The sequence below is a fragment of the Portunus trituberculatus genome, chromosome 31 (assembly GCF_017591435.1).
Source record: "Portunus trituberculatus isolate SZX2019 chromosome 31, ASM1759143v1, whole genome shotgun sequence".
In the NCBI taxonomy this organism is placed as follows: Eukaryota; Metazoa; Arthropoda; class Malacostraca; order Decapoda; family Portunidae; genus Portunus; species Portunus trituberculatus.
The window spans coordinates 15,959,229-15,983,777 of NC_059285.1; the positions used below are offsets into that span (position 1 = coordinate 15,959,229).

Here is a 24,549-nt window from a genome sequence, read left to right on the forward strand (position 1 = left end):
AAGCGGAGGAAAAGGAGAGATTTGAAAGTGTTTTGTAAAGTAAAGGAAGGAAAGTTGAGTGTTTTTAACCCCTTCAGTACTGGAACGCATTTTTATCATGAATATTTGGTGTGATTAGACGATGTCATTTTTATCAGAAGGGTGTATAGAGGTGAGAAGATTAATGGCCAGAGTCTTCACTATTCTAATCCTTTACGTAAATTTCTGAAGCTGTATAAAATCACTAAAAAATAACCAGAATAGTAACCACAATAAATGTTAAAACGCGTCATGGTACTGAAGGGGTTAAAGGAAGGGAGGAAAGAATCGAGAGGATTTGTAAAGGGAGACTTAAAAATAAAAGCTGTCTGTTCATTCTATTTTACATGAATAATTTGCTTTATCAATACACTTATTTGCACATTTACTCATTCACCTATAACCTATCTAATTATATATATACTTCTATTTATAACTTTTGACTGAATTTACATGTCAATCTTACTGCTCTCTCCCTCTCTCTCTCTCTCTCTCTCTCTCTCTCTCTCTCTCTCTCTCTCTTAACCCATATCATTGACCCACCTCATGTCCGTTTTCTTTTTGCTTGTTAAAGATAAACTATAATTTAACACACACAAAAAAAAACATATAGTGTGATGAAAAGGGAGAGAGAGAGAGAGAGAGAGAGAGAGAGAGAGAGAGAGAGAGAGAGAGAGAGAGAGAGAGAGAGAGAGAGAGAGAGAGAGAGAGGAGGGAGGGAGAGGGAGAAGGAGAGGGAGACAGTGAGGAAGAGAGAGAGAGGGGAGGAAAAGAGCGGGAGAGAGGGAAAATTTTCAGGAAATCAGAAGGGAAACATAAATTTATGAACGGGGGTGAGAGGGAGAAGAGAGGGTGAGAGGGGGATGGGAGAGGATGAGGGGAAGGAATGAGCGTGTGGGGAAGGGATGAGGGGAGGGGGAGAGGGGAGGAAGAGGAGCAATGGCCTGAAGAAAGGGTCAAGGCCGATGTGTGAAGAGGGGAAGGAAGGAGGAGGAGAAGGAAGGGGAGAGAAGAAGGGGAATGTGAGGCGAAGGAAGGGAAGGGAAGTTGATGGTATTGACAAGATATTTATGAAGTAGAGAGAGAGAGAGAGAGAGAGAGAGAGAGAGAGAGAGAGAGAGAGAGAGAGAGAGAGAGAGAGAAAGGTGCGGAAGGTGGAAAGGAAACAAAAGAGAAGCAAAGATAAGAATAAAAGGAAGAAAGAGAGAACGGAAGGTGAGGAAGGAAAAAAAAAGAGAGGAAAGAGAAGGGAGAACAGAGGCAAACAGGAGAGGTGGAGGAAAGGAGGGAGAGGGGAAAGAAAGAAAGGGATGGGGGAAGGAAGGGGGGGAGAAGGGTATGTATAGGACAACAATAATAATAATAGGGAGGAAAAAGGACATTACAGATACACGAATTGATGACAATCTCTCTCTCTCTCTCTCTCTCTCTCTCTCTCTCTCTCTCTCTCTCTCTCTCTCTGACCTTCATCCGTCCCTCTTTCAACTACTACTACTGCTACTACTACTGCTACTACTACTATTACTACTACTAATGATAATAATAATAACAATAACAATAATGATAATAATAACAATAATAATAATACCACTACCACTACCACTACTACTACTACAACTAAGAAGAAGAAGAAGAAGAAGATAATGAAAAATAGAAGAGGAGAAGGAGGAGGAGGAAGAAGATAAAAAGGAAAGGAAACAACAAGCACAGTAAAAAGAGAAAACAACAACAATAACAACAACAACAAAAATAACAACACACCTTTAGGATACTCCACGCCAGGTTCGCGACACGTAGAGGTCTGGTTCTGTGTGGTGGGGTCCTTCTGGCCTGGCTTGGCACTAGACGGCCTCCCTTGCTGTTGGTCCTTTTTGTCGTCACCTCCGCTCGCCTGGCTGGGTCTTGGGCTTGGTCTTGGCTTCGGTCTCGTCTCCTTCTGGCTGGGTCTCGGTCTGGGCGTCGTCTGGTTTTGGGTGGGTCTTGGTCTGGGCAGTTTCTGGGTTGGCTTTGGTCTTGGTCTTGGCGTGGTCTCCTGGGTTGGTTGTGGTCTTCGTGTGGTTTCTTTCTCAGCTGGTTTCGCGGTCTGTGGCTTGGCTGTGGACTGTGTATCTTGGCTTGGTTTGGTCTCCTGGGTCTGTGTCTGATCCTTCTGGCTTGTTTTAGTTTCATTGGGGTCAGTGGTATCCTTCGGTCTTCCTTCAGTCATCTCCTTCTCGGTGTCCTTTCCGCTGGGTGTGGCTTCAGCGGTCATGTCTGCTTCACTGGGCTTCATTTCAGACGTTTCAGCTTCACCCGGCGTGGCTTCAGACGTGGTTTTATGGTCTGGCTTTGGATCTGATTTGGTTGCTTCTGTTTCATCTGGTTTCTGTTCTGCCATCATCTCATCATCGCCTGGCATAGCTTCAGATATGTCACTTTCCCCGTTCGTCATGTCATCTTCGCTCACTTTGGTCGCAGATTCACTCGGAATCATCTCGCCCATATCACCTTCGGGTTGAAAAGTCACTTTACCTTCGCCTGGTTTCTTTTCAGTCATGTCACCTTCATCAAACACGAAGCTCGGGGAATCCATCAAGTCAGTTTCGGTCTGCGGGTTTTCGGGTACACCACTCTGGTCTGGACTGGCTTCAGGCTCGCTGATTTGGTCTGGAAATGATTCCGAAGCTCCAGTTTGGTCTGTGTTGGTCTCAGAGATCTCCGTGCCCTCCTGGTTGGTCTCTGTTAACACAATCAGATCTGGTTCGGTCTGTGCTCCTTCGGTCTCGGCCATTTCGAACTCATTAACGGCATTCTGGTCTTGGTTTGGGAATAAAATGGGTTTTTCTTCCCCCTCTGTCGGCAGGTCTCCTACTTCTTGCGGTCTGGCGGATACCTGCGTGGCTACACAGAGGAACGCCACTACCAACGCCGCCGCCGCAGCAGCAACATCTGTAGAAGAAACGAGACTTTTGTTACGTCTACAAAAATAATGGTGCGTCTCCTTGGTTTATCTCCTGTGTTGTTGTGTTAACTCTTACTGGTAGTAAGTAGTAGAAATGGAGACTGGTAGCAGTGCAGCAGTGTAAGAGTAGTAGATGGCAGCAAGCCTTACCTAGTTGATTAGTACCTGTATCTGTACAGTACCTACGCCAGCAGAGAAAGGAGGAGGAAGGAGAGAAGAGAGTGTTGGGCAAAAGAAAGTTAACAGCAACCGTTCTAATCCCTCAAACTACAGCCCTATAACTTTAATCTCTTGCTTATCTAAAGTTTTGTAATCCATCCTCAACAGGAAGATTCTTAAACATCTGTCACTTCACAATTTTCTATCTGATTGCCATTATGGTTTCCGTTAAGGTCGCTCTACTGGTGATCTGGCTTTCCTTATTGAGTCTTGGTCATCCTCTTTTAGAAATTTCAGTGAAACTTATGCTGTTGCGTTAGACATATCAAAACCTTCCTCAATTGAGGAAGAAGTAATTTTTGTCCCAGGAACAGAGCTAGATGGTTAATAAAAAATGCATAGTTATAACCTAACTCTACTATTATAGCGTTTTTTGTCGTAGATACACGTTTGAAAAAAAATATGTCTACAGGTGGCAGTTTATGTATAAGACAAGCAAACCTGTGTGCACTTATCCACTCTATCCAGAAGCTTAACTAATTTTCAAAAGTTCCCCAATAGTCACACAACTACCATTGGTCTACTGTTTCTATTCACAAACACGTGCACATTCACGGCAGCAACATGCAAAGTACTCTAAATACTCCGGAGCAAAGCTGCCTCACCTTGTTTCATTGATCAGCTAACTCTTGCACACTTTCAGACCAAAGCTATTTTTCATTTACCATCGACGATTTTATATTCAAATCAAAATTTAAACGACGATAGAGAACTTTCGACCTAAAGTTGTTGAGGGCCGTGACGGCCTTGGGCGCCGCACGGGGGAAGGAGGTGGCTGTGGGGTCCGGCCTGGGGCCCAAGGCAGGGAACTGGCTGCAGGTCCTTCTTTTCCTTGGTGGCCTCAAGCTTCACTACTAATCGTCCACTTGCAGCGCCTCACACTAGGCAAGGATCGCCATAAGCAAGAGATCAATGTCTACCACTCACCAGATGGTGCCGTGAGGGGCCCTAAAGGGGTGATAAGGGCTCCTTGCATAGAGTCTGATGGTGAGTGGTGTGTACGGGTCCCTTGCTTATAATGACACCGGGCTGAACAACTCGCCATGAACGAGGGCACGCTGTGCGCCATGAGCCAGGCACTGACAGTACCAGTAGTCCTTTACGTTAGGTTAGGTTAGGTTAGGTTAAAAGGACTCACTTTATGACAGTGTTTGGGTAGTGGTGTGTGGCGGGTCATTGCTCATGGTAACCCGTGTGAGGCATTGCAAAGTTGCATCGTCACTGCTCTCATAACCATGGGACTGGGGTTGACCCTTTCAGGGTGAAAAGTTTTCGTCCCAGTACCTGTGTAGGTAATACTACATTGAATCGTTTCGCCATCGCCATCGCCGCATCGTTAGCCTCGATAAACGGATCGTTATCCTCGACAAACACATCTTTACCGTGGACACTGGAATCGCAACCTGTCGTGGAATCCCATTGTTAACGTGGACTCATTTTCCTTTGCGGCTTCAAGCTCACTGGTTGTCGTCAACTTGCAGCGCCTCACACTAGGCAAGGGGTCGCCTTAAGCAGTCTGCCGTGTCTACCGTCCACCAGATGATGCCGTGAGGGGCCTTTAAGGGGTGATAAGGGCTCCTTGCATAGAGTCTGGTGGTGAGTGGTGTGTACGGGACCTCTGCTTATAATGACACCGTGCTGAACAACTCGCCATGAACGAGGGCACGCTGTGCGCCATGCACCAGGCACTGACAATACCAGTGGTCCTTTACGGGGTGAAAAGGACTCACTGACAGTGTTTGGGGAGTGGTGTGTGGCGGTCATTGCTCATGGCTACCCGTGTGAGGCGCAGTGAGGTGGCAGCGTCACTCTCCTCGCACTCAAGGGTCTGGGGTGAACCCTTACGGGGTGAAAGGGTTCGTCTCAGTACCTGTGTAGGCAAGGGAACTTCAATTGCGTCGCAGTGAGGTGGCAGCGCCACTCTCCTCGCACCTAAGGGTGTGGGGTGGACCCTTACGGGGTGAAAGGGTTCGCCCCAGTACCGGTGTAGGCAAGTGAACTTCAATTGCGGCGCAGGAAGATGGCAGCGTCACTCTACTCGCACCCAAGGGTCTGGGGTGGACCCTTACGGGGTGAAAGGGTTCGTCCCAGTAGCTGTGTAGGCAAGTGGACTTCAAAATTGTGTCGTGAAATCGCATCGTAAGAACTGGAACCGCATCGACATCGTGGAAACCCGCATAGTTACCGTGGAAACAGGAATTACATCTTGATCGTGGAAACTCGCATTATTATAGTGGAAACTGGATTGGCATCTCTATCGTGGAACGGCACCGGCATTTTGGAAACTCGCATCGCTATCAAGGAAACTGAAATGGTATCTTGGAAACTCGGAGTGCTATCGAGGAATCTGGAATCACATCTTATCATACACACTGATATCGTGGAAGCTCTCGTGATCGTCGTTCGTTTCGTTATCTCTGAATTACTTAATTAGTCTTGGTATTATTCTTAGCCTCCGTAATAATAGAGATGCTGGTCACTTTATCTTATCTCTTTTACTGTATTTTTTTTTTTTTCTCAGGGTATAGTTTAGTGTTCTTCAACCTTTTCTAAGTTCGTGCACCTTTTCGATCGGCTTTTCACGGGAATTTATGGGCTAAAGGGGATACTTTTTGGGGTACCTCCTATCTCAAAGCCCATCCGCTAGGAAACCGTTACCCCGAGTGAGGAAGCTCAACCTACACTCGGACCGTGGACAGGATTCGAACCCGTGCGCTTGGAGACCCCTCGGATCCCAAAGCACGCATGGAATGAGTAGAGCAATATTTGTTCGGTTTTCTTTATGAGAAAAAAAAAAAATTAGCGGCCGAAACAGAAATAGTCCGAGGGTGCTGTAGTGTTTTCATCACCGTGTTCCTAAGCTCTGTCTTGCCATAGCCTGAACATGGTATTCAGTTCAGTTCAGTTGATAGGCGGAAGTGTAGTCTGGATATGGGCACTTCCTGATGTGTTTTGCTTTGGTTTTTGTCTGGGTCTGTAGTTGTAATTAATTATTATTTAACCTTTTTACTTTATGTTCTCTTATTTTCCAAAAATTATATATTATTTCTTTATTTTCCTCTATATTAGATTTTTTAAAAAGTAATTTTCCAATGAAGTGTTCTTCATTTTCTGGGTAAGGACACTGCAAATTGGGGTGTTTGGATCTTTCATTGGTGTAGGCTGGGCAATGTAGAAGGAAATGTTTATGCCGACTATAGAGTTTAAAGTAAAAGTTAAAATCAATATCATTTTTAATAATAAAATTACAAGTGCAAAAACAATGTTACAAAATCATTTCAATTTTAGATCACTTAATGAAAAACAATAACCAACAGAACAAATAAGATTTCTATATGCAAAACAGTTTACTATAGACATGCATCCATTTTCTACTACATTTCCTAACATGTATTTAGGGACGGACTTTTAAGATGTTTTGGTTAAGTTTATATTTGCTTTGTGTACACTGTTATGCTATATAGTGAAGGCTATGAGTGTATCTCTCCCAGGAAGGTAATTAGATTTCCTTGCTCTCTCTCTCTCTCTCTCTCTCTCTCTCTCTCTCTCTCTCTCTCTCTCTCTCTCTCTCTCTCTCTCTCCGATGCTTTAATATATCTTGTTTTCCCTCCTCCTCCTCTTCCCACTCCTCCTGAAATAATGATAATAATAATGATAATAATAATAATAATAATAATAATAATAATAATAATAATAATAATAGTAATATTTCACGTACGGATGACGCTATTCTGACACACATTGCGTTAAATTGAGAAAGGAAAAATAAATAAATAAATAAAAACAACCTGGGGCTTGGTTGGCGTAATACTGCAATCACGATAACAGTACGTGAACCACAACAAAGAGTAGAGGGAGAGAGGGAGGTGTAGGGGCGCCAGACTGACGACCACCACCACCACCACCACCATCACCACCGGCAGGAAAAAAGAGCCGCTCCTTCCCATCATGCAATGCGATAATCTCAAAACAGGAGTCGAAATAAGAGAAAGTGTGGGAATAAAGTATAAGTAATGTACTGTAGGGGTGAAAGAAGGACGACTTGGAGGTAAAATGCAATAGAAATAAGTGACAACCGAGAGAGAGAGAGACGTAACAAAGGTGTGTCGTGTTGGCGGTGGGGAGGATTGCGTGAGGCTGGGCTGGTGAAGGCGAGGCAAGAAGCAAGGGAGCAAGATGAATGAATCAGGAACAACAACAACAACAACAACAAGTGGTATAAAAGCTAATGCATTATCTTGTTTATTTGCTTATTTACTTACTAACTTGCATATGTTGTACATTAATCAGTTATCAAACTCCCATTACTGCAGTGGTTCCCAAACTGGAGTGAATTACCCCTGGGGAAATTGAACAATTCATCGGAGGTAATGGAGAGGTGACTAAGATAAAAGTGAAGAATTCTGGAAATCAAGAAAGCATTGCAGTACCTGCCAATAGGATTAATGTTAACTTAGTCTTAGTATGCAAAGTAGTCAAGTAAACCTATTATGAATAATCATTCACCATAAATGATTAGTATTTATCATAGATAACTATTATAGATAATAATTAATTATAATCAATAAAGTTAACCCGAATAACAATAAACATAAAAAAAACTAATATACAATTTTAGAAAAGAAGAAATATGTATCTAGTGTGTGGCAATCCAGGTATGCTTCATCACACGAGTCACTCAGTAACCCTGATGACTCATCGACGTGTCTATAGTAGCTACGCGTCAGTCGTCACTCACTGCCTGAGACTGCCTCTATTCAGTTTTGCTAGACGTGCGATAATCATCGCAAATTACGATAATTTGTCCTCCCGTGCGACAGGCGTCAGCATGCGTGCGATAAGATAATGCAATAACTTTCGTAAAATATGTGATATGTTGGTTGTTGTTGTAGTATTTTTAATTTAACCATATGTATCCATGTTACAACATTTTGTGAGAGGCACAGGCTTAGTGTGGCACGTTAAATTGGGTAACATGCTGAAAAAAGTTTGGGAACCACTGCATTACTGATTGACTCCTCTCTCTCTCTCTCTCTCTCTCTCTCTCTCTCTTTTAAGCACAATTTTAATGAGACACTCAGGTAAATCATTCTCTCTTCCTCTTCCCCCTTTTCCCATCTCTCTCCCCAACTCCTCTCCTTCTTCTCTCCTCTCCCTCAGCCTTCTCTCCCACTCCCTCAGTCTTTCACGGCTTACAAATGCACGTACGTGTGGCAGAGAGAGAGAGAGAGAGAGAGAGAGAGAGAGAGAGAGAGAGAGAGTCAAGGGTAAAACTGAGATAGGAATGCGTCGAGGCAGACTAAATTTTGTCTCACGGCCACGAGCAGAGAGAGAGAGAGAGAGAGAGAGAGAGAGAGAGAGAGAGAGAGAGAGAGAGAGAGAGTGTGTGTGTATTACCGTGAATGATAACTGCGTGTACTCAACCTTCTCCTCCCTTTCCATCTCCCCATTCCCTTCCTTCCCATCCCTCCTCTTCCCCTTCCTTCTCTAACACCACACCACCACATTACCACCCCTCACCCCATCAACTGCCCCTCCTTCTCCTACCTATCTCCAATCCAGCAGCCATCCTTGCCGACCACCCAACCTATCTTATTCCTCTCATCCAGCTATCCTATCACATCCTACATCTTCCTATCTCCTATCCCCAGCACCCAAAAGCCTGCATTCTCTCCTCGTAAGCACGGAACACAGCCAAGGACACACGACACAAGATGATATTACGAAGAGGAAGTCAATCAGTCCTTCCTCTTGTCTGTCGTGAAATTTTTACCCCTTCTGTACTGGGACACATTTTAACCTTTAGTTTTAGGTACGATTAGACCATTTCATTGACATTAGGAAGGGGCTATGGAGGTCAGAAGATTAATGGCCAGAATCTTCACTATTTTAATCCCCACATAAGCTGTATAAAATCACCAAATAGTAACCAGAATGAATATGGAACCGCGTCATAGTACTGAAGGGGTTAAAGATGAGTGTGATATGAATAAAGGACTGGAAACAATGAGTACTGCTGTGAGGGCGGCGAGGCAAGAACAATGAGTAGTAATGTAGGTTAAAGTAGTACATAATTCGTGCATGCACCAGGAAACGTTTCATTACAAGGGCAAGGTCGAGTGTGTAATGTATAGCGGGAAATTTATGAGGGTTAGTAAAGCACAAGAATGAATGAGAGAGGTACGACGGACGATGAAAAATGTGAGTTGAGAGGAGGTGGAGAGGGAAGGAAGGTAAACGTGTACAAATAAAGCGGAAAACCTGTAAATAATTAAATGGTAGAGAATAAAGTAGCAGTAGAGACCAAGTTAGTAAAGTAAGAGAATGAATATGAAAAGTAAGAAGGATGCTGATAAATGAGAGTGCAGAGGAGGTGGAGAGGAAGGAAGGTAAACGTACAATAAAAAGTTAAAAAGGATAAACCTGTAGACAATGATAGAGAAAAATAAAGAAATAGAGATAAAGTAAGAGGCACGCTGATAAAATGTGAGTACAGAGAAGGTGGAGAGAGAAGGAAGATGTAAAAAAAAAAAAAAAGATAAACATAGAGATAGAGAAAGATAAAGAAATATAGATGAAGCTTTTTAAAATACAAGAATGAATGCGAAAAATACAACGGACGAGGACAAAGACGAGTACAGAGAATGTGAAGGCAAAGAAGGAAGGCACTAAGGGAGAAAGATATAATTAAAAAAAAAGGAAAAATAAATTGATGGTAATGAAATTTTTTTTTTTTATACCATGTGGGCTTTTCACGGGAATTTCTGGGCTAAAAGGGATACTATTTAGGGTACTTCCTATCTCAAAGCCCACCCGCTAGGAAACCGTTGCCCCGAGTGAGGAAGCCCAACCTACACTCGGACCGTGGACAAGATTCGAACCCGTGCGCTTGGAGATCCCTCGGACCCCAAAGCGCGCATGGTTCCAAATACAAACACTACATTTAACTGAGGCAAGAATGGATTAGTGGGGTATGACGAACGCCAAGTAACGCTTATAAAGGTAAACTGATAAAGGAACAACAGAATAAATTAAGATATGAAAAGAAAATATACTACGAGGACTGTATCAAGAAGTACGAGAATTAGTAGGTATTGTACGACGGATTGAGCGACGCACGCGGGAAAATGAGGAAGGAAGGGAAGTACGTGTGCAGGTAACAAAGCAGATAATATTACGTAACTCAACAAACTATTACGACCACCACAAAGTACGACAATCAGGCGAAAACAGTACGACGGTGACTCATAACGCATACCGAAACTAAACCAGTGAAAATAATACATAAATAAACTAAAGTACGACTAAAACAAATGCGTAACTGAACAAAATATTACGACCATCACAAAGTACGACAATCAGGAGAGAATAGTACGACGGCGACTCAAAACGCATACTAACACTAAACAGCAATGAAAAAACCAGATAAAAACTAAATTACGACTAAAACAAATACATAACCGAACAAACTATTACGACCAACACAAGTACGACAATCAGGAGAGAACAGTACGACGGCGACTCAAAACGCATTCCAAAACTTAACAACAATGAAAAAAACGGATAAAAACTAAGAAACGAATAAGAATAGACCTGAACTAGCAGCAGAGGACGCCAAACCAAGGGCATTGAAAATAAATATATGTAAATCGAGACCATTAGCCTTGCCGAAGAGTGGAAACCGAGGCTACGGATGGAGGGAAGGATCGAAGCCTAGCAACTAACCCCCGCCCCTATTTTTTCCTCCATTCTTTCCTCTTCCTTCTCTGTTTTCTCTCCTTATGCCTTTCCCTTTCCCTTTCCTTTCCTCCTCCTTCCTCTCCTCTTCCTCATCCCTTCTTTTCCCTTCCTCCTCGTTTCTTTCTTGTTCTTCCTCCCTTCCCTTCTCTTCCTCCATTCTCTCCCTTTTACCTCTCCCCAGCTTCTCTCCACTCTCCTCTCCCTTCTTTTCCCTTTCTCTTCCTTTCTCTTCCCTTCCTCCTACCTCCTCTCCTTCCATCCCTTCCCTATTTCTTCTCTCTTCTCTCCTCTTACACCCATTCTCTCCCCTTTTTCTTCTCCCTTCCCTTCCCTATTCCTCTTCTCTTCTCTCTACTTTGCCACTCTCCTTTCCCCTCCCCGTGCCTGGCCTCCCTTCTCTTTCTCGCTCCTCGCTTTTCTTCCCTTCCTCCTCCCTTTTCTCCCCGTTCCTTCTCTTCTCTTCTCCTCCCTTTGCCTCTCTCCCTCCCCTTCCCCTTCCCACGCCTGGCCTCCCTCCCCTGCCTTTTGAGGATGTTCACGCCTCTTTAATGACGCAATCTAAGGAAACTTCGCGTGACAATCATTTCTTTGTACTTCGTGACCATTGTTTGTTTTTTTCTTTTTTATATGTAGAAGTTTTTGTTTCCTCTTTTTCATCTTTTTCTTTTTTCTTTTTTCAATGTAGATTTTTTCTTTATTTTTCCTTTTTTTCTTTTTTTTATTTGTGAATGTTTTTTTTATTTCCTCGTTTTTTTCTCTTTTCTTTATTTTTCCTTTCTTTTCTTTTCTTTTTACAAGTATATGCCTTTCTCTTATTTCCTCTTTTTTTCATCTTTCTTTACATATATTGCCCTTTTTCTTCCTTTTTTTTTTTTTTTAGCATGTAGACGCTTTGTTTTTTGTAATTCAGCCCAACCCAACCCAACCCAACCAACCAAACCAAACCCAACCCAACCCAACCCAACTCAACTCAACTCAATTCAACCCAGCCCAACCCAACCCAACCCAATTCAACCCAACCAAACCTACACATACACGAAATAGGTTAGTAATGAAAGTTGCCATAACCTTCACTGTCTATCCCCAATTCCCTTCCCCCCCTCAAATATTATAGCGTGAGGAGGAGGAGGAGGAGGAGGAGGAGGAGGAGGAGAGGGGGTGTGATGATGGGGGAGGGAGTGTTATGGCGGGAAAATTGTAGACAGTTGTGGTGGCGGTCAAGGTTACAAGTGGCGCGTTTCGTGATGGTTAGTCGTATGTTAAACTAAGCAATGGCGGACATAAATATTTTTCCTCCTGTATTTCTCTCTCTCTCTCTCTCTCTCTCTCTCTCTCTCTCTCTCTCTCTTCATTCCTGCTGCGTATCACGTGGAGTGCGTAAATTTTGGACGTGATGTGTGCATGTGGTAGGTCGATGAGTTAGTGATTATAAGTTATGTGTGTTTGTCTGTGTGTGTGTGTGTGTGTGTGTGTGTGTGTGTGTGTGTGTGTGTGTGTGTGTGTGTGTGTGTGACGCATTGGAGTTACGGTCTGATAATTGATGTATGGTGACGTGTGTGTTTGTTTGGTTAGTTAGTAAATTGGTTCGTTCGTGCGTTCGTTCGATAGTTAGTTAGTCTAGTATGCGATATGTTAATGATGTTTTTTTTTTTCAGTATGGCGATTTCAGGTCAGGTTAGGTAAGGGGAGGTCAAGGGTAGGTCAGGAAGCTTGGCCTTTGTATCGGTGCTTCCCTGATGTCGTTTCTTATTTCTCTGCTCTGTCCATTCATTAAGTTCCTCCGCTGACTTTCTCTCTTCTTTCACATTTCACACACTATTCTTCTTTATCTTTCATCCTCAGCTCATCAAAAAGTAACTGTCCTTTAGTATTCTTTTCTTCTTGCAAAAAAACTTTCAAGGGGCCGCTGTGGTATAATGGTACCATGCGTGCTTTAGGGTCCGAGGGATCTCCAAGCGCACGGGTTCGAATCCTGGCCACGGTCCGAGTGTAGGTTGGGTTTCCTCACTCGGGACAACGGTTTCCTAGCGGGTGGGCTTACAGATAGGAGGTACCCCAAAAAAGTATCCCCTTTAGCCCATAAATTCCCGTGAAAAGCCCACAAGGTATAAATGAAATAAATAAAAGAATAAATAAAAAAATCATAGAACATCCTTCCATTAATTTCATGATACACAAAGGGATCCTTCTAGATGCAAGTCCATGACAGAGGACCCTTCAGAAGGCTTGCAGGGCGTTCCTCCATGTATAGGATTCCTCAATAAAGGATCTTATGGTGGTTACATCCGGACTTTCCACGGGATGCCCCAGTACGGAGTTTAGAAATTCCACCCAGTTTTGCCTGACGGGTTGTGGGTTATCCCGGGCCCCGAGCTGATGCCCTCCACGCCCCACCCTACCACGTGCAGGTGTTAGTGTTCCTTCCTCTGCCATGCCGTGTTCCTGCTGCCAGGTGTTTTATTGTTGTTGTTGTTGTTGTTGATATTGATGTCGTTGTTGTTGTCGTTGTCGTTGTTGTTGTTGTTGTTGTTGTTCTTGTTGTTGTTCGATTGATTAGGTCCAATGAAGGAGGAAGAGTAAGATGTGTTAGAAGTTATATTGCATCTTCCATTTTATCTATTATTCATCTATTTCATTTATCTATTCTATCTTATTCATTTACTTATTCGTTAATTTATTTATCTATTCGATTGCTTTTCGAGTTAGATCTGCATGAGTGGCTTTGAAATACAGCAAATTGAGTCAACGCCTCTGAACATCATTCCTCATCTCACCTGGTGTGTACGTATGTTGGTCTGTCAGCGGTAGGTGAGACAAGATCTCAATATAAAAACAAGGTATTTTCATGGCTTATCAATTCCACGCACCTGAACATCACTTCTTATTCAGCAGGTGTGCACTGTACCTTGCTGCATTGAAGGAGACACGGTGTAAGGGGAGTAAGCTTTGCATCACGCCAGCCATTTTCAGTTCAAGCAGGCCTGTCTGTGATGTCACCATTAAGGTACTCTATGAACAAATACAATAACGTAACTAATACAATGGACGCACTAAAAAACACATCCCTTTCACTCTCATTAAATCACAAACTAGTCGCACATAAGAATATTGGAATACACTGAAGGAAAGCTCACATCTATTCCTCTTTTCAGCAAATGTTACTGTAAAGAGTGCCTCAGCCCGCGATCTGGGTGTGATGTATACGATGTTCCACCAGTTATCGTATACTATGAAACACTAAAGTCATAAGAACATAACAATTAGAAGAGACAACATGGGTAAGTCTCTTGATGTCTTGACTCGCAATAAATCGTCAACCACAAACTCTCGTCACAAATAAAGATGAAGACACCATGGAAAGCATCATAACTCATCCTGCAAAAGTATAAAAGAGTGCCCCAGCCTGAGATTTACGAGTGGGGCGCCAAGTTTCTCAATTATCGCATCGTAAAACACATACGTCATACCGGGGAACATAATGAAGCAAGAGAGTGTAAAAAAGCCCCTTGAGATAAACAGTGACGAGTGACGAGCCGAGAAAGAGTTCAGGGATATAAGAAGTACAGTGCCAGAAGTGTTTGCGTGAGTCAGGTGACGTGCCGGGGACATGCAGAGCGTTGCGGAGGAGGGAAGGGGAGGGACACTAAAAGAAAGAAACTGAGAGAAAGTCAAGGAGAATGGGGAAAAAAATTGAAGGAAAAAACTCTATATGAAAAACGCAAGGCCGATACGTGCTATATACATATCTCAAGGAGGCTTAGATATAAAAAAAAATAATAATAAATAAAAAATAAATAAAAAAAAAAAAACTTATGCTATAGAGATGATAGGAAGAAGAAGAAGAAGAAGAAGAAGCAGAAGGTCTCTACCATCAACACATGGTCACTATTCTCTACTCTGGCCTATATTCAGAAACGCTTTGCTCTCTCAGCACGACTATTTTCCAAGGCCACAGAGATGATTAGCGGGGTTTTCATGAGTGTTTCTCCAGTTAATAAAGTAGGAATCATGTCCCTCTGCCTCTAGAACCGTAAAAAAAAATCTTAAAAAGCCAACGTAAATTTAGATCAAAGGTTTTGAAACAGAAGAACAGAAGAGATGAAGCATAGAAGTGTTTGTGAATACCGACGACTCAGCAAGGTCCCCATCCAACACCACAACAGCGTCGCAACACTCTCCGTGAAAAGTGCAATATATCGAACCCAACACTACCTGACCTTGCAAAACACTTTCTGAACATTCTAACAGAAACACTAAGTGCCCATCCAAAATTTTGTGATATTGCTAAATAAATAGAAATGTACATAATCTCATGCATTAAACCCTAGTCCTTTCCATTTCCATGTATGTAAATATAGAAACCAAAATAACAATGTATATATGATTTCTTTCGCAAGACTGGCCAAGTGCAAAAACAGTCTCTTTCACATGTATTACATCTTGTGAATAAAAGTTAAGAATCAAGAATCAAGAAGCAGCGTCGCCGTCACCTGGGAAACCTCCGTGCGACAGTTGGCTGCAGGTGGTGGCGAGGTGAGGGTCAGCTGGCCACCTCACGGATCACCACGCATACTGTCCTTGCATGAGGTCATGACGGGGAAGCATGGGAGGAAGAGGGGAGGGCTTGGGGAGGCTGGGGGTGAGTAGGAGGTATAAGGATAGGAGATGTGATAGGGGAGGATACATATAAATAGAAAGGGAGGGAAGGGAGTGTGTGTGTGTGTGTGTGTGTGTGTGTGTGTGTGTGTGTGTGTGTGTGTGTGTGTGTGTGTGTGTGTGTGTGTGTGTGTGTGTGTGTGTGTGTGTGTGATGTAATGAGGTGGAGTTTGTATGTATGTGTGTGTGTGTATGTAAGTGTGTGTATGTAGAGATAAAAAAGAACTTTATGGATATGTAAGCTTGTATTATGTGATAGGGTGTGTGTGTGTGTGTGTGTGTGTGTGTGTGTGTGTGTGTGTGTGTGTGTGTGTGTGTGTGTGTGTGTGTGTGTGTTAGGCGGAAGGGTGTGTATATATGTGCGTATATATATATATATATATATATATATATATATATATATATAGAGAGAGAGAGAGAGAGAGAGAGAGAGAGAGAGAGAGAGAGAGAGAGAGTGTGTGTGTGTGTGTGTGTGACGAGAATATGAGACGAAAAGAATATGAAAGAAAAGGAAGAGAAAATACAAACAAATGGAAAGAAAGAAACAAAAAAAAAAGAAACAAATCTAATGAAGGAAAGAAACAAAAAAAGAAAAACCAAACCAATGGATGAAAATTAATAAAAACAAACACACAAAACAAAAACAAAATAGACAAAAGGAGAGAGAGAGAGAGAGAGAGAGAGAGAGAGAGAGAGAGACGAGTCATAAAGGGGAAGAGGGAAAAAGGCGACAACAAGGGAAGGGAGGTGAAGGGGGAGGGGAAGGGAGAGGGGAAGGGGGAAGGAGAGACAGACACAAAGGGAAAAGGGAAATAACAAACAGGGGGATGGAGGAAATAGGGAAGAGAAAAATTCCAAATGGGGGGGAGGGAATGAGAGACGACGTACGAGAGAAGGGAAATAGGAAACAGGAAAGGAAGGAAAAGAAGAAAAGGAAAAGAGGGAAGAAAAGAAATAATAAAGAAGAAGAACGAGAGAAAAATATAAAGGAACAGACAAGAGGGAAGAGAGTGGAAAAGGGAAGGAGAAAAGGGAAAAAGAAGAAGGAAGAGAGGAAAAAGGAAGTGAACGGCAAATGAACGAAAAAAGAAACAAGAGAAGAGAAAAAGGAGAAGAGGGAAAAGGTTAAGCAAAATAGGAAATGAATAAAAATGGAAAAAAGAAAAAAAGGCAAAAATAGAGTAGATGATAAAAAAGGGAAACACAAGGAAGAAAACGAAAGAAGAGGAAGAGCAAGAGAATAAATAAAAAAAAAAAAAACTAGAGGAGGGAATGTAAAGGAGAGGTGATGATCGGCAAGAGAGGGAAAAGGAAAATAGATAAGAAAGGAAAGGAAAAGAGAATGAATAAAAAAGGAATAGGGAATTCGGGAAAACAGAGAGAGAGAGAGAGAGAGAGAGAGAGAGAGAGAGATGGGGGAGGTGTGACGTGCTTGTGATCAGCTGACCTTGAAAATTACAAGCATTTCTATCATCATTATTAAATTAAATCACTTTAGACGTAGGCATCAGAGCAGAACGAGAGAGAGAGAGAGAGAGAGAGAGAGAGAGAGAGAGAGAGAGAGAGAGAGAGAGAGAGAGAGAGAGAGAGAGAGAGAGAGAGAGAGAGAGGATATCCCTGAAACAAAACAACACAGTAGCACACATTTCATACTGAGCACGTGACTGTAACACACACACACACACACACACACACACACACACACACACACACACACACACACGCTAATTACTCCTTTGTCCTCACTGGGAATGAAAAATAAATAAATAAACAGGAAAAAAAAACAATGTTACATCAAAGACAAGAAATGGAAAACAGTGACACATTTGAACACTTTACAGAGAAAGAAATACATTAAATCAAAAGGAAAAAAAAATAAATACATAAACCAATAAATATGAAAAATAACAATGTGATATAGAAATGCGTAATGAAGGACAGCTGAGTGGTGGTGGTGGTGGTGGTAGTAGTGATGGTGGTAGTAGTGGTGGTGGTGGTGATGGTGGTGGTGTGGGCGTGTGTCCCTGAAGCATTGTGGGCGTGAGGGCGTGACTGATGTACTGATGTGTGTGTGTGTGTGTGTGTGTGTGTGTGTGTGTGTGTGTGTGTGTGTGTGTGTGCTTCCTATGTGTGAACCTGTCTAGTGCACCTCTTCCACGCAATCCTCCTTAATCCTCCTCTTCCCCAGCCAGGAGGAGGAGGAGGAGGAGGAGGAGGAGGAGGAGAGGAGAAGATGGATGAGGTGGAGGGGGAGGAAGAGGAAGAGGAAGAGGATAACAAGGATGTCCAGCTTTGATAACAATAATGATAGAGACAAGGAGCATTTGGATGAAGGACGGTAGTTATTATGAAGGCTGGAGGAGGAGGAGGAAGAGGAGGAGGAGGAGGAGGAGGAGGAGGAGGAGGAGGAGGAGGAGGAGGAGGAGGAGGAGGAGGAGGAGGAGGAGGAGGAGGAGGAGGAAGAAGAAGAAAAAGAAAAAGAAGAGGAAGAGGAAGAAGAAAAAGAAGAAGAGGAAGAAGAACAACAACACATGAGTTACTGTGCTCTGTTATGCTGCGTTGGATTGGATTGAGTCTGTTTATTGCACTAGAGCGTCAGATAACAGGTCAAAATAGAGACAGAACAACAGAATTATGGGTACCAGTTAATTGATACGGAATATGTGATGATTGAAACACACACACACACACACACACACCTTTTTAAATACATAACTTAACTCTTTTTCATTATTACATGTTTTCTTTTCAATAATCGAGTGCAACTTTTTAAACACCTATAGTCGTACTGCTTTGCTCTCTCACCATCACTACTTTCCAAAAGGCTACAGTTTAAAGATACTCGTGTTTTTAGGAGTATTTTCATGGTTATGGTGATAGATTGTCAAGATTTTCAGTATTTTTTTAAAGGAGAAACTGTCTTGAAAACCCTGCTAGTTGTCTCTGTGGCCTTGGAAAATTGTTCTGAGAGGGGAAGACGTTTCTGAATACGGCCGTTAGGAAAACAACCTCCGCCGGAAAGTCAGTATGAGTGCTCTTCTGACCCACACTCGGTAACCCAACACTCACGATGCATAACTATTCCTCAACTAAGTGTCCAAATATAACAATTCTTCTGATTCACGTCTAGAAGAGCCAACACTCACGCCTGCCCAGTTGATATCCTTAAAGAGTTATCAAGTGAACACCGGCCACCAATTTGTAAACATAGCGACAGGACTGTTCCGTAAGAAGTCTCAAATAGTACTTCTTTGCGTCCCTCACAACATTCACTGCCTGTGCGTATCATTGTATCTATGTAGTACTTTGGGATCATATTCTGAAACTCAGGCTCCTATTCTCAAATACTCCTCTGCTTCACCTTCACTATTTCAAAAGACTTTATATAAATTTTCACGAGTTTTTAAGGTGTTTTTGAGACAGAGTGACAAGACTTCTACCTTATTAACTTGAGAAACACTCTTGAAAACCGCGCTAATCATCTCTGTGGTCATGGTGAGAGCAAAGCGTTTCTGAATAGGGATCTCATCTTTGTCACTACTCCACAAAATTTAAAGGCATTATTTGAAGTTACATCGCTTTTTACAAGGTGCTTTACGGTTCTCATTACAGATAAACGTTATTTTTACATCATCAACTGGAGATACACGCTTGAGACCCCGGCTAATCATCTCTGTGGCTTTTGAAAATAGTCGTAGTGAGAGACCAAAGTCTTTCTTAATACAAGCTGATGCCAGTTTGGAAAGCCCTCACAGGAGACACAGGGACAAGAATCATCAGCAGCTCCTTCCTGTGCTTTTTGTGTCGAGTCAAATGTCTTCACGCCACAAGACAGACCACACTCATGTCCTTGTGACAATAATGGTGGTGGTGGTGGTGGTGGTGGTGGTGGTGGTGGTGGTTTGCAGTGGTGGTAGTACTAGTGTAAGCAATACAGTAGTAAAAGTAGTGGTAATGGTAATGTGAGTGGTGAGTATTTTCATTATTAGTCATTATTATTATTATTATTATTATTATCATCATTATTATTATTATTATTATTATTATTATTATTATTATTATTAGTAGTAGTAGTAGTAGTAGTAGTAGTAGTAGTAGTAGTAGTAGTAGCAGCAGCAGCAGCAGCAACAGCAGCAACAGTAATAGTAGTAGTAGTAGTAGTAGTAGTAGCAGCAGCAGCAACAGTAACCTCATCCTGCCTCTCTTACCATTCCTCCACCACCATCACTATCACCAACCTTTGACCCTCCTCTTCCCCCATCCCCCTCCTCCCCAGTCCACCCTCCGTCGGCCTCACCCTCCATTACCCCTTCCTCTATTCAAAATAATGAACAAAATCCGTCAACAAACACAACTTCCTCTCACTCAATAAATCACTCCAACGGAAAAAAAGAAAGAGTCGAAAAAAAGGAAAAAAAGAAAAAACTCGCGGATGACTCACTGTTGTTACACGCGTGAGAAAAAAACTAAAACTAAAAGGATATATGAAAAAAAAAGGTGACAAAACTAAAAATGCCGTTGAAAATAAAAGGTATATAGATTTTTAAGGTCTTTTCATTTGTATTGTTAGTTTTTTTTAGCATTTTATTCTTTTTTTAGTTACTTGTAGACAAAAAGAAAATTGTCGTTGAAAATAAAGGTATATAGATTTTTAAGGTCTTTCCATCTGTATTGTTAGCTTTTTTTAGATTTTTAATTACGTGTAGGGAGAAGAAACAGGATATTGCAAGTGATTTATGTTGATATTCACTTATTTACTGTTTTGTTCCATTGCTAAACGAAAGGAAGAGAATTCGTAATAGTTAAGAGAACGGTAAAACTATAGTGAAAACAATAAAGACCTTCAAATGAAACAGCACTGAGAGAAAAGAAAGAAAAAAAAAAACGTATAAAGGAAACAGTGAAGGAAAGATACCTCGTGTAATGGAAAGAAGAAAAATGTATAGAAAAGCAAGAATGAAAAGTAATGAGAGACACCGTGAAAATGTGGAAATGAAAATAGACGACGAATGAAGTGAAAAAGAAATGTATTAAGAGACGAAACAAATATGAAAGCACGAAATATATCTTTGAAAATTACTGTACAATAAAAAAAATGAAAAATAAATGAAACAGCAAAATAGATAAATACATACTTATTGTACTATAGACATCATACATACCATCATACAAAATATAGAACAATGAAACAAAATGACAAAATAAACAAATAAATGAAAATAAAAGACAGATAGGTAAATGAAAATGGATAGATTAAAAATAGATTAAAATAAATAAATAAATAAAAGTAGGCAAACAAAATAACTAATAACAATTGCCGTGTGAACAGTACTAAGGTCGTGTCTTGTTGCGTAACTCGGCATATCTCCCCCCTACCTCCTCCCCCTAACACCCCTCCAACCATACCCTCCCCACCCCACCAAACATCCCCTCTCTTGCTGATATACCGGGTGTTATTGTGACTGTTCAGCACCAGACAAACAAACATGGCGCCAAATACACACACACACACACACACACACACACACACACACACACACACACACATCCATACACACACACACTCACATACACGGTAATTCACAATGAGGCTCTGTATGTCAATATGAACAATGAACATAACCACAACATGACTCTCTCTCTCTCTCTCTCTCTCTCTCTCTCTCTCTCTCTCTCTCTCTCTGCAACCTTGACCTATTATTTCTACTCACACTACAATTTTATGTCCCTATTTGACTATTTTTATATATACAATATTTATATTTCCAATTTTCCACAAAGGGTTCTCAAGCTATACGGTTTTAAGTCATTCGTGTGCCCAGAGAGAGAGAGAGAGAGAGAGAGAGAGAGAGAGAGAGAGAGAGAGAGACAGACAAACAGACAGACAGACAGACAGACAGACTGACAGACAGACAGACAGACAGACAGAGAGAAAGTTCAATAGTTAAAAATGAGATGTCTGGAAAGGAGGTCTGAAAGGAAAAGTCCAGTCATTAAATCACGTTTCTATTTCCAGATATCCTCTTTTCTCTCTTATATATTTAATAATTAGGATAACCTCAACCGTACTTGGTGCCTCAATACAGACACAACATTACGCCGTCTGAGCCAGGGACCTCTCGCCGTGGCCGCGTCGTGAGCCTGCGGCAGTAGTGAGCCGGGACGGAAAGACGGGAAGGAAAACAAATAAAATAAAGATCTGAGGGCGACGCAGTGCACCAGTTAAGTCTGAGAGCCGCAATAACAGACCTCCCGCGGCGCCCTTCAGGGGAACACAGGCTCATTAGTACCTCGGTCTCACTATAAGAGGAGGAATCATAGACACAAGGGCGTGGGAAGGGGCGTGTACTGGTGGACTACGTGGCTTTGTAAGGCTTGACGTACGAGTTGTTTCTTAGCAAAGAGGCCCATGACGCCAGAACAAGCCTCTGTTTTGAAATGCTGCCTTTCCTGCTAAAAACTGCTATGAGTCAAGATTCAACACGCAATCCCCTCTCCAGGCCACAGCAATACCTGCACGCACCACAGAGCCGCACAGCTGTCCCCGCGTGGCTCATGGGAGTGTTGGCACTGTCTCATGCTTATTCTATTGCATCAGTGGTTTGTGGTAAGCGCAACTCAAGCATCGCATTATCTGCATCACTTCCATCTTACTGTATGTCACTTTAGTTTATTCTGCGACGTGTAGTACTCAACAAGTTTTCTGTCTTTTGTGTTCTATCTTTTTCTTTTTTTATATGTTCATAGTAAACTCTCTCTCTCTCTCTCTCTCTCTCTCTTCCCTACACTTGATCCATTACTTGTCACTGGTTCACTGCTTCAGGAAGCATTCGAATCACTGAGCACGAAACTGCACGCACACGAACACACACACACACACACACACACACACACGGCGTTAGTTTTCTCAGTAATTCCAGTAACAATAAATTACGACTCTCTATGACATAGACTATGACAGATATGACAATATGATCTCTTTGTGTTCCTGGAGACTTAGATCATATATTTCTTTAACCTTCACACACATACACACATACACACATACATACACACACACACACACACACACACACACACACACACGTCACCACCATGCACAGTCATTCGTCATTCATCCCTCGCTACCTTTCTCAATGCCAGACACACACCATGGGCCGCACACCACTCCCACTCCCTTCCTCCTCCACCACCACCACCACCAGCACACACCTCTCTTATGTTCGCCTTCTAACTTAAGCTAACCATACAGCCACCCTTGTTATTGTGGAGAGTGTTATGACGTGTACTTGTCTGTCTAAGGTTATAGCATCGGGGTTGATGTTATGATGCATTCCGATGTTGTTTGTTTGAGGATTCGTTGGACAGACAGACAGACAGACAGACAGACATGCATTACAAGGACACGCTTTGCTCTCCTTTCTTCTTTTTTTTTTTCACATATTTATTTACCTATCTATTCATATTTTTTCTTTATCTATTTAATTACATATTTGTTTTGTTGACAATTTTGATTTTATTCTATTTCAACATTTGTTCATTTACTTATAATTTATGTAGGTTTATTTGTTTATCTCTTCATTCTATCAGTTTATCTCTCTCATCGGGTCTAAAGCTTCGAACGGACCAGCTCCCACCAATGACTCTTCTCACTGCGGCTAAACATTCTAGCTCTCCTTTGGCCTTTTGACTTTTTTTTATATGTCACAAATCAAAGCGCTAGAAGCAATGTACGGAGTCTTTGTAAGCGTACACAAGAAAGAAGAGTATAAAAATAATAGAGTCTGGATTTTCTAGGTCGTATGGTGCTCAGAGGCGGCTGTGGAACAAAATATGATGTCCCGGAGTGGTTCGTGATTAAGGAAATGTGTACCAAACAGCAGGGAAACAGTTTAGGAGCTGGCACCTTAATGAAACTTTTCATATATTCTTTTTTTTTTTTTTTTTGCTATTCAATACGCCTAATACATAAACAAATACGTATGAATTTCTCTCCTTCTATTATTTTTTTTTTATTATTTATTTATTTATTTATTTTATTTATTTATTTTTTTTTTTTTGTGTGAAAGACACGGGCGATGGAACACACTAGAACACTTAACCACTTCAGTAACATGACGCGTTTCCATATTCATTCTGCTTACTATTTGGTGATTTGATACTCCTTCAGAAACTTATGAGGGGGTATTGAAAAGTGAAGACTGTGGCTATCAATCTTATGGCCTCCATAGGCCTTTCCCAATGTCAATAAAAATGCCCTAATCGTATACAAAACTCAAAGTAAAAATGTGTCCTAGTATTGAAAAGATTAAGGATATTTTCTAAGGCAATGATTCTGAAACGCCCATTACTCTTTCACGAACTGTTTCCAAGGACTACATATACATTGGTACAGATTTCATGGTCATTTTCGTCAGTGAAACACGAAAACTCTCTGGCCAATTCCGGCTGTTGAGAGGAGCGGAGATAGAACGCGGAAATATTTGAGAATGCAGTTGACTTCCTTTCTCTCTCTCTCTCTCTCTCTCTCTCTCTCTCTCTCTCTCTCTCTCTCTCTCTCTCAAAGCAGGAACAAACAGTACACTCTAACCTAACCTTCATTCATAACCATTGCAGAGAGCGATGCATATTACATAATTCATTATTTTGCCTCTCTTTCCATTTTCGTCCGTTGATATAATAGGAAAGAAAACGAGATGCAAGCCTGTGATATTCTCTCTCTCTCTCTCTCTCTCTCTGATGCAAAGAAAGTAAAACCAACCACATTCTCTTTCCTCAAGGCCACGCAACACTCATTCCACACCGTTACTTTCACTCTCACCATTCCAGTATCAACACTCCCTAAACTAACAGTCACCATTAGGACCACAAACTCCCCCAAACACTGCTCATAATGACGTCACACTCACCCTTGGCTCTCATTGGTGCAGCACAGGACATACACTTCCTCTGACTACGAACACCTGCGTGAATAT

At 41.9% G+C, this 24,549-nt stretch overlaps 1 protein-coding gene across 2 annotated transcripts in view; it reads right to left on the reverse strand.

Annotated features, from left to right (window-relative positions):
- LOC123511237 (cell surface glycoprotein 1-like) overlaps window positions 1-24,549 on the reverse strand; it is a 36,789-nt gene that overhangs the window by 8,770 nt on the left and 3,470 nt on the right. The window contains exons 1-2 of one of the 2 annotated variants that reach the window (XM_045266937.1): window positions 24,484-24,549; window positions 1,780-2,946 (exon numbers count right to left, since the gene is read on the reverse strand). In XM_045266937.1, the coding sequence (XP_045122872.1) occupies window positions 1,780-2,946; window positions 24,484-24,514 (1,198 nt within the window). In that variant the 5' untranslated portion in view covers window positions 24,515-24,549. The remainder of the gene's footprint in view (window positions 1-1,779; window positions 2,947-24,483) is intronic. The other variant, XM_045266938.1, reaches the window with a different exon arrangement.